Source organism: Empidonax traillii, unplaced genomic scaffold, assembly GCF_003031625.1.
Source record: "Empidonax traillii isolate 1590-97213 ecotype Southwest subspecies unplaced genomic scaffold, ASM303162v1 scaffold1387:size224635, whole genome shotgun sequence".
NCBI lineage: Eukaryota > Metazoa > Chordata > Aves > Passeriformes > Tyrannidae > Empidonax > Empidonax traillii.
In genome coordinates this window covers 184,444-195,268 of record NW_020956580.1, presented here as the reverse complement: position 1 = coordinate 195,268, position 10,825 = coordinate 184,444, and the positions used below count along the sequence as shown (strand labels likewise).

Below are 10,825 nucleotides of genomic sequence, written 5' to 3'. Positions count from 1 at the left end.
AACCTTAAGGCCTTTAGAAAGGGCATTTCAGAAATGTGCAAAGAGGCAAAAAATTATAACACCCGAGATAACAGTAACCTTTTCTTGTACATTTTGTAAACTACCTCCAGCAGTTCTCAGGGGGTTGCAGCAGTGCTGGGGGTTTTACACCCCCAAAAAGCCTTGCTTACAGCAAGGAATCCTTGCAAGGTCCTTCACAGCACACCACAGGTGAGACCCCCCTACTCCTGTTTGCTCTGTGCATGGAACATGAGGGACCAGGTGTGAAAGAGAGTAAAGCAGATGATGCAAATACTTTTACTTTGTGCAGTGAAAGGCCAGTTACGAGATGAACTTGTCAGAGGGATGTCAACAAAAGGTGTGATTAATGATAGCTAAGTCAAGGAATTCATTACTTCAACAATGTGCACGATTCTATTGTTTTACGGAGGGATTATCAGCTGTCTCATGAATAAATCAATATATTGTGAAAACCCTTCTGGTGTTATACATTTCAGAGGGCAAGCTCAGTTTTGTATTTAAGATTTTAGATAGATATTTACAAGTAATTTGTGAGGTAGTAGAACACTTAGTTTTCATAGAATATGTGTGGTATAGAGAAATGCAGTCAATATTTCTCTTTCCCACAGAAGTTTGATATGTTTTCAAATGTGATGACTTCAGAAGAGTGAATCTGGCCTTACACAAGGTTAAGCAAGATCACAATCTGTCCCTGCTTTCAAGAGATTAGATATTATCAAATAAATATGTCATTTTTGTAAGCAGAAAGAGCTTTTTCAAAATTACAGACTTTCTTATGTTATATTTCTTATTTCAAAATATAATTGGTTTTGAAAATAGAATGATCCCAGCTACAAAAATTTTTGAATTTATAATAATAATTAATTTTTATTTTGGAGAATTATTAGACCTGAAGTTATAAAAGAATTTTAAAGAGGATTTTCCCCCTTACCTTCACATGTAATTCCATCACCCCTGTATCCAGCGGGACAAGGGCCACATTTAAATCCTCCATCTTCAGCTGGCTCGCACTGCACATCAGGAAAGCACAACATGTCAGCACACATGACTTTGTGATGCATCCCACTGCCGGTTTTGGGTAGTTCCACATGATCCATTGCTTTGTTGAACAACCTTCTGGTTGCTGTGGTCTGTGCTTTGGGAGCAGACCCTGATGGGTCACTCTGAGAAGCTGTATCAAGGGAAGAGCCGATTAAATGGGAAGGGGAGGGGAGGTTTGTTGCCGAAGGTGATGCTCTCGGCTGCTCTGTTGGGAAATCTTGGAATGTTTTAGTCCTCAAGACTGCAGCTCTACCAGGCCATTTCCTGGGAGAATAGCCATACTTGGAGCGAATTTGCTGAACAACAGGTGGCCTGGCAAAGAATGAACTTGCGCTTGTGTTGCGATGAGAGGGAACAGTCTGTGTTGTAGCTGGTTTGTGCTGTTTGAAATGGAGAGGGGTTTGGGGTGTCACACTGGCAGCTGGGGGTCTGGGATCTGGCTCCTCGTGCAGAAGAGGTGTGTGTGTATCACTTTTTTTTCCAAGAAAAGGCTCTTTCTCAGGTTCTGTGAACCCCACATCAGGTTTTTTTGCTGGCGATGTCTGAGCTCGGGAAGTCTTCCTTTTCACTGCATGGGATGGAGTATGAACGACTGTGGGGTTTCTTTCCAAAAAGTATGTAATGTCTTCTCTTGGAATTTGGGTTTGGGAAAGAAGGGAGAATATGTTTCTTGATGTCTTTAATACATCTTCCTGGTGAGAACCTCTTGCATCTTCAATATTTCTTCTAGGAAAATCCACATGGCTTTGGGAAGATCTTGAAACTAGGACAGAAGGAAGATCTATATTAGCTAAATTTGGTGATCCGGAGTTTAAAGGAAACACAGTGAACACTTAGCTTAGCAACAAACAACAGAACATCAATTCTAGAAGTAAAAGAGTGAATTCTCATGATGCTAGGGCACATTTATGCTGACTGGCGTAGGAATGACATGGGTTTGTCTGATATGGGTGACGCCAGCGCTGATGCACAGGGAACTGCAGTGCTACAACTTACAGGGTGGTAGATCATGCACCTGAAGCCAAGGAGACAAGACATTGCTTGTGACAGACAGATACTGGAGATGGAGAAATGCACAGTGCTAGGATGGTCCTTGGCAAGACTGTGTCGCAGGGAGACTCTAGTTCCAGTGTATGACTATGCAATGCTTTTGTAATCCTTATGGCCAAGGGAAGTTTCAGGAAAGCATTTAAAGGAGACAAATGGCAAAGCTTTGTTGATGCTGTGTACAGCTCCCTGCAGACGTGAGGGGCAGCGTGTAAGGGAGTTGCTGGTTTGTTACTGTCACCCACTTGTTCCAGAGCCAGCCACCTTTTCAGCTGTGTAAGGAGGGATGATAGATGGGCAGAGGGGAGTCTGTGAAGGGCCTGGAAAGTGGAGACGAGTAGTTTGAATCAATACTTTCAGGAAGATTAATGGCCATCTGCTGACACTAATGAATGGAAGAAGCTATTTTTAACCAGTTCTGGCACACTCATTCTGTAGGATACGGAATATATTGGATCCTGGACAGAAATCCTCACTTGGTTCTAGGGTTAACCCCATGCAGGATGTACCTCTTTCTTTTAAATATGAATATTAATCACTTTCTAAAAACTCCTATTGATGTAGAACTTAGCCATAGTTAACAAGCAAAGAGATTCAGATACTTGGCAAGAGTCAAATGAAAGTTAGAGCGTTGACTAAGCAAATCCTGGCGGCCAAAATTGTGTTTATTTGTCTGATGAACAGTGTCATTCTGCTGGCAGCTGATGAGTTTCCATTGCCCTGAAGCAAAATGTTTTGGAGTCTTACAATGGTACTGGATGAAGCTATGGACATGAGTAGGTAAATACATGGTATTTAGTGGAGCAGTAGGCAAATACAAGGATTTCACTGTCCAAAGTAAGTCCGATGAAAGATGAGGTACACAGAATGGAAGAAAAGAGATGATGAAGCAGGGAGGACGTCAGCAAAAGGAGCATGCAAGGATAGGAGAAGCCAAAGGATTTTAAAAAATGAATGAAAGATGAAAGAAATATCTCCACAGAAAATTAACAGTAACAGATGATCATTACTACCCCTGGAAAATTTGACTCAGGGACCAGGAATCAACAGGAATGACAGTGAAGGGCTGAATGACCTCTCTGATAAATGTCCAAAATGAGCCCCGATTGTAGCTTTGAGCTCCTTCCACTGTGTCATAATTAAATGGGTTTTCCTCCTAATTAAATCTGAGTAACTAGTAAGGAGATCAGACTGACTACCTGAGAAAGGGAAATCTTTATTTCTTTATCAGATGATATCCTACAAATAAGATTCATCTTTCCCTGTAAGGTAAGGGAGGGTACACTGTTGGAGTGTTTCTGTGATAATGTAATTTTCACATCTCAAATAACACTACCAATGAAGAGTAACGATACATTTTGGTTGGTTGTTCATTATGACATATACTGATCAGGGTCCCTCATCCACTTTGTAGAGGCCACTGAACTTCATATGATGTTGGCACCATTTAAATTTGACAGCTATCTTTCCTCCTCTCTCTGTCATTATTTCAGATATTTATACTGTGCTATTTAGTTTGGATTAGAACACAATAGATTTAGTCAGGAATACCTGAAAATTTCTTTCTGCAGTCTTCCAGATAACTAAATAAGCTAAAACAAAGAAAGTAAACCAAAAGATAGCACAATCAGTTGTCTATAGTCAGCAACTTTCTCAAATCCTGTATTACTTCAATTTACTTTCCCTCATGTTGATCAATACCTTCAAATGTATAACCCATTGCCAATGCAGAGTGTGTGAATCTGTTTTTCCCTGTGATGCCAACATATTGGATTGGATGAAAATAACAACAAAAAAAAATGACAAGGCAAAGTGCTCAAGGTTATATGACGAAATAAAAACACATTTTCACTACTTGTCAGTATTTCTGACTATAGTAACAGGGAAATGTGTAGCAGTGGAATGACTGAGTTTATTTTTCATGGAGGTAGGTAAGAGACCAAGAACCTGCTGCTTTGCCCCTGCTGTGCATGGCAGGACCTCTATTCATATTGATGGAGCTACACCACTGCGAGCACAGAGCAGTGCTGGGATGGCTCAGGCCCCAGGACAGATTCCTCTGTCATCTCCTGTCTCGGGAAAATTAGAGCAGGGGTGACAGAGAGCAAATTTCTGAGACACGGGTTTAACATCCCTCATCCAACTCAACACCAGGACAATTCCCATCCATGTGACCCTCCAGACATTGGTTTGCCCAGTGTTTCAGATGTTTTGTGCCACTCACACCAAGCTCACAAATCAGAACTGTCACAACCAGTCTCTCGCTCGTGTTTGCCAATGCCATCACGGTGTTTCTAAGGCACAGCAAATACTGACTTCTTCTCTCCCTTGAATTGCATCTTATAGGGAAGTGCTAAAGAACTACTGAAGAGGATCATATTCATTGCAAAGGGAATGAAATGACTACTTAACCTGCTGAAAACAGTCATTTACAGAGACGGCACTCGACATCTCTCAAACACAGGGTGAGACATCAACATTCTCAAACTCAGATAATAAATCCAATATAATTTTCTCTTCTGAGTTTCTTTTTTTGGGTTTTGTTTTCCTTTTTGTTTGTTTGGTTTTGGTTGGTTGGTTTGGGGTGTTTGTTTGGTGTTTTTTTCTTTTTTTTTTTTTTTTCTTTTTTTTCTTTGCATTTACAACCTTTCAGAAAAAGGTCAGATCCAGACTTGAATTAGGAGAAATCACATCCCCTTCTGAACCCAGCTATTTCTGTTCCCAGTGAAACAGCACACATTTCACCCTCTGCCTAGGACAGGGTGCAGCAGGTTGCTTCCCATATTCCTTGGTGCTGTTCACCAGTCTTTGTTGGTTTTAGACTTATGCACCTTCACACCTTTCTTCCTAAGCCATGTGCCTTGGACGCAGCCCCATCCTGACCCAAAGTAGCAGATGACACCTCAAACACTTGCTCTAAACTTCCTGCAGACATCAGTATTTATTACCTTTTCAGTGCCACCCTTCTCTTCACAGCTTAGAGTCAGAAACTTCCCTTTTGGTTCTTAAAAGTAAGTGTAGCTATTTTTTAATGTAATGACATGACTGAGACTCTGTAAACATTGCAATGTAGTCTCAAGTGCTTGTCTCTCTTTTAATCTAATAAAATGCCTCAAACTAGTATCCTTCAGGTGGAGACTGGCTCCTTCTCCTTAGCAAGCTCCTCTGGCTCTGGCTACTTCTGCCTGTCACTTCAGAGGATTACAGGCACCTTTAATTCTGCTCAAGCTACAGCTGCTTCAGAATTCTGTGAATAGTTTAAGAATTCATTATTAACACAATTCTATAAATTTACAATTTGTGTAGTTTTAGAGCTATTAACATTTAGTAGTACCTGCTGTCCAGCACATTTCTCATTCAGAAGTGTGTCGAAAGAGAAAGGCTCTCTTGACATATTACACAATGTGGGTCATCATTTAAAATTTGAAACATCTACCATCACATAAATCTTATTTAAAATGTCAAGAGAGAATAGAAAATTGCACTGATCTAAGAATTAAGGGCCTTCCCATTTCTTTATGTATGTTTCCATGTTAATGTTTTTTTCCACATTTACTCCGTGAGAAAGGGAAAACAGTGCAGCTGTCAATAGGAGCTCCAGGGAAATTCTGTTTTTACCTCAATTCCTAATCTGCTCTTTAATATTATTAAGTTCAGGGATTGCTTTCTTCTCTAGTCAGAGCATGTTTAATCCATAAATCTTCTGTTTAGCTATCCAAACCTATCCTAATGTTTTCCCTCCCCCAAACATGCAGTAATATGGCTTTGATACTCCCTTCCTTCCTCTTAAGTATCCAGAAGTTCCCCACATTATGTGCTGGTTGGGCTTCCCAGTCACTGTATCTTCTCTTACAATCACAAGCAGCAACTCCCAGAAAAAATTCCTCAGTTCCTCTGTAAGTGAGGTGCAGTTTTGACTTCCCATTTATTACAAAGGCTTTACTTCCAAGATTATATTTGTAGAAACAAAAGGATTTCAAAGACTCATTGTGACTGGGATATTAGTACAAATTTAGAAAGGAGTTTAAGTTTAAACCTAATGATCCTTTACCTCTTTTTTATCTAAAAAATTGAAAAGTGAAATGTGTTATAGAGGTCTTCAGGAAGACACAACACATCGGAAGTAAGTACAGGAAAAAAATTAAGCCCTACTTTGAAAGATGTGGAAATAGAGAATATGAGCAATAACATTCATACAAGAGATGCCCAAATCTGTGATTCAGAAAGCAGAAAACAATATGGAGCTGTGTGAAAGCCATTGGCTGTGCACAGGCAGACTGAGGGAGCCAGTCAGGCTATTTAGCTCGTGCTGGGCTCAAAAAGCCAGGCACCTGCCATGCCTCACATCCAGACAGGTCAGCACTGACTCTGTATCCATGTGCATGTGTATTCAGTCTTTGTAAAATCTGTGCTCTCAAACCACCACTTCTGTGATGGGTAAATTTACTCACTTGATGCTTTAATGACGAAATTAAAAGGTGAACATCTAGTTCATTGTCCCTGAGCTGTTTCAGCCTGATAGAAAATGAGATTGTGTTGCTGATGTTGCTATCTGGTGAGCAATTTTCTTCCCCTTAACCTACCAAAATCGTGAGCCATTGGGAATAGTCTATGGAGTCTGCATCACTCAGCCACTTCTGATTATAACTATTCCTCTGCTTCAGGCTCTTGTTTGTCAATCTGGCTGCAGCTGCACATGCACAATTCTGTAATACCATTCATAATTTGCAAGGCAAATTTGTTTTGTGTCTATGAAATACATTCTGCTGTAACACAACACTTTTGTGGAGGAGAAAACCTGGGATCTTCAGTCAGCTAACCCACTAAACCTTGTTTATGAGTATCTCTGCGTTCAGAGTAAATGTTTTCCACAAATGGGATCTAAACTCTGCCATCAAGGAGGTTCTTTTCCAGTTCTGGGATGCTGAAATCCTATGTGAGTACTCAAGAAAATATTACCTCCATATGAGATAATGTGTTTGCTTATGTCCCATTAAAAGTGTTCTGTATTATTTTGCATCACTGTGCAGTTTGTTTGCCTCAAGGTTTTCTGAACATAATTGACATCTCAATTCATGAACTGATGTACTTAAAGAAAACAGGGATTCTGAGATGGCTGGTCAGGAGGCAAACAATTCACAAATATAAAAATGACATAACTGACTACACACCAGAGAACATTTTCAGTCTTATCTAAGGTATGTCAAAGACACATAAAGACAACCCCTTTCATACCGAACAAGTACAAAACCAGTGCCTTAGAAAGATTTTCTTAGGTATAGCTCTTTTCTTGTAGGGAATATGAAGAATTACGATTTGGAGTTTAAGAAACAAAAGCCTTTTGTGAAGGTTAAGAGATAGAGAATATTAATTGAAGATTGGTTGTGATGATTAAGTGAAAGAAAAGACTAGGAGGAGAAAAGAGGGGGCACTAATACTGCCTGAATTTATATTCACTTCAGCTAGGTTTCTCACAGACTTTAAATGATTGGCTACTTTTTTAGGGTCCTAAGTAAATAATAGTAGTATCAGGCTGTGAGCTGAAGTCCTAGAATGATGCTCAAGTCTGAAACTAATAGAGCAGTTTTAATTTGAAATTCATCTTAACACACCACATTTTCACCTATTATATGTGGTTCTGCTTTCCAAGGAGGTATCCATCAGCTTTTGGTTAGTAAGATTCTTGGGCATCATATCCAGTCGAACTGAAGGAATGGTGCAAGAAGGTGATGAACACAATAACAGCTGTACAGAAAAATGGGTCTTTGAGGAAAATAATGTGTTTTGTGCACTTTGTTTGCAGACTGTGTTTGTTGGAGTTTTTTCTTTACTTCTTTTGTCATCTTTTCTGTGAGTTTTCAATAGAAATTTTAACATCAGGATCACCAGAGACAGTGTTTTTAAAAATACTGAAAGAATTAGTGATTGCAAAGATATGAGCATACTCCCCAAACAGGGTTTTTTCCCCTTCTCTATCAATAATTTCCTTTATCAGTATCTTTTTTTTTGTATTGTGTATGGAGATTTATAAACCTGCTATGTTTTTACAAACAAACAAACAATGTTTTCTCAAACACTTTCCTACCTTCCCGTTTATTTCCAGATTTAATTGAAAAGTTCTCTCCTGGGGCTTGGAAAAAACTCAAAATGTTTGAAGTGCTCTGACCCTTTGAGCAGGAGCTGTGCTCCCCTCACTCCTTTGTTGTTAGATCTCCTTCCGTGCTCTTTCCATTCCTTGGGTCTAACCCCTTCTCTGGCTGCTGTTTTCAGAAGTGCCCTTCCTGTGCTTTTCTCTGAATATCCAGCCAACAAAACAGGAAGTGAAGGAGAAGCGTGGCCGTGTTTCAAAACACCACGGATCGGATCACCTGCTTAATCCCCTCATAAATGTTTTATCATCCTTTCTTTCATTATCCCTTGTCCATCTCGCAGGTCTGAACTTTAACCTCTCCTCCTTGTGTTCTACCCTCTCCAATTATTTGAGCCTGAAACTGTATTATTTCAGCAGCTACAAAGGCGGCATTAAGATAAAGTTCATAAAAGTAAATTATATTTTCTATTCAGGAATTGACAGTATATTTTACTTCTCAGTGCTGTGATAGATGGAAAAATTAATAGAAACTGTGTTCTTATCTGATGATTCCTCATGGGCCTCCAGACTCTCTCATGGCTTGAGCAGGTTGATAGATATGTACAAAGTAGACTAAATCAAGGCAGATTGTCTCTGAAGCATCCCTGTCTAATTCCCTGAAATATCTATGTAGAATCCTTTAGAACAGTAATAATAGATTATAAAGTAAGTTCATAACATTTCTTCAAAAGAAGAGCCATAATATTTCTTCAAGGGAAAAATAGCTTAAATTTGAATATTTTACTGAGATTCTCCTTTTATTTAATTCGAGAAATAAATGGTCCAAAACTATAATTATGCTGTTTTGGGCTGTAAACACATAAAAATGAATTATTTTACATATGAAAACCAAAAAACAAACCAAACTATGCCTTACTGGGAATCAGAAATGAATCTATTTTAATATCATATAAGCACACATAAAAACTCTCAGTGAAATCATGCTACAATGGAATTCTCCACAACTTCAACTGATTAGGTTAATGACTATCTATAGTTTCCTAATTTAGAAAACAAAAATAAGCAAGGAATTTCAATAATAAGTTTTCAGATGGCATGCCATAGAAGCTCTCTGAGAAGGTAGTTCTCTGAGAAAACAAAGCTTGGACCAGATGACCTTTTGAGGTCCCTCCCAACTTTGCTATTCTAGGAAATTCTAAATCTAATATATTATCAGCATGAGAGATCATTTCCTCCTGCATCCCAGAGGACCAGTTGCTTGTCTTAGTTTTAGGCTCTTGCTGTATTCCTTCAGAAATAAACCAGCTCTATTCATCTATTCATATTGGGGGCAAAATTCACATGTTTTGGTTGTGAACGTCACCTGATTCTGCAAGAAAGCCCTGTGAAGTGGGTGCCACTACATCTGTAGGTACCTCTTCATAGACAACAGCGAGATATTATTGAACTAGCCCTAAATTTGCCCTGAGCAGGGATAAATCTGTGTCTTTCATACCTGGTTTTACCCCCCTTACACTGGACTGTGCTTCACATTGCTTACGAATCTTTTTCTTCAGCTCCTGCTTTGCTTTATCTGTTAGTGGCAAAGCTCTTGTGCTGCTTTAATGGGGCCAGGACATTGGTCCAGTATGAGTTACTTACAGTCTTAATAAAGAGCTTCTAAGTGCCTTTAACAAAACAGCAATCTTGTCAAATTTGTGCAAACAGGGTTGGCTCTCTTTAAAAGCTGTGTGCTATTATAGCTGGATGATTAAATGAGCCTGGAAATTCTAAGAGGGGATAATCTTGCTCTCTGCTCTGTCCATGTAAAAAACTACTGGGCCCGTGTCCTACGCAGATTATTTGTTGGAGACTGAGTTGTTATTATCACTTAAAAGTCATGATGGCACAGTGATTGCTTAAGCAAAAGGTGGCACATTCTTGGTAGGAGAGAAATGTAATCTGTACTTGATGTTCTGATTGAATGTAAATATTATTCATGGCATATAGCTGAGACCTCTTCCCTAGTGGTTTTATGGCTTGGGCTTCATTGGTCTTCTATTGCTGAGCTACATCATTTCCTAAATATATCATCTGTATTGGAAGCACTTAACGAGTTCTGGATTGACAGAGCGTATGGATCAGTGAAGTTGGAAAGCGTTTATCTTTTAAATTATCTAAACATATTCTTCCCACTGTGCCTGCTTTGGTTGTTATGTTTGGGTCATAGCATATGCCGTACAGGCCTCTGTTGATATTTTTCTGAAAATTCTTAATATTTTATTAGGTATCCCTAAGGAGGAGAAAGCCATCAGAAAGGCTCTGCAATCCCCTTTCTGCCTTGACAAGTACAGGAGTGGATTTTCAGTGGCAATTACAGACTCAGAGGGCAGGAAAGGGTCAGAGCTTATGCCCAAAATGTCAGGCTGATCTTGGCCTCATGTGAAGATTACAGGTATACCATTTGCAAAACTGTGTCTTTCATGACCCCAAATGTATATGGAATGCCTTTGTGTGGCATTTCTAACCCCACTTCAGTTGCCATTTCATCACATACTCCTTGAAGGACACATCATTACATCATAACTGGTCAAAAAAAAAAAAAAAAGAAAAAAAGAGTATATTTTGTCATGATATACACCAACT

General features: G+C 39.3%; 1 protein-coding gene across 1 annotated transcript in view; it reads right to left on the bottom strand.

The window, feature by feature from the left end:
• LOC114069879 (von Willebrand factor D and EGF domain-containing protein-like) overlaps positions 1–10,825 on the bottom strand; it is a 161,647-nt gene that overhangs the window by 27,580 nt on the left and 123,242 nt on the right. Inside the window, exon 21 of the mRNA XM_027906980.1 lies at positions 953–1,825. Coding sequence (XP_027762781.1) covers positions 953–1,825 — 873 coding nt within the window. The remainder of the gene's footprint in view (positions 1–952; positions 1,826–10,825) is intronic.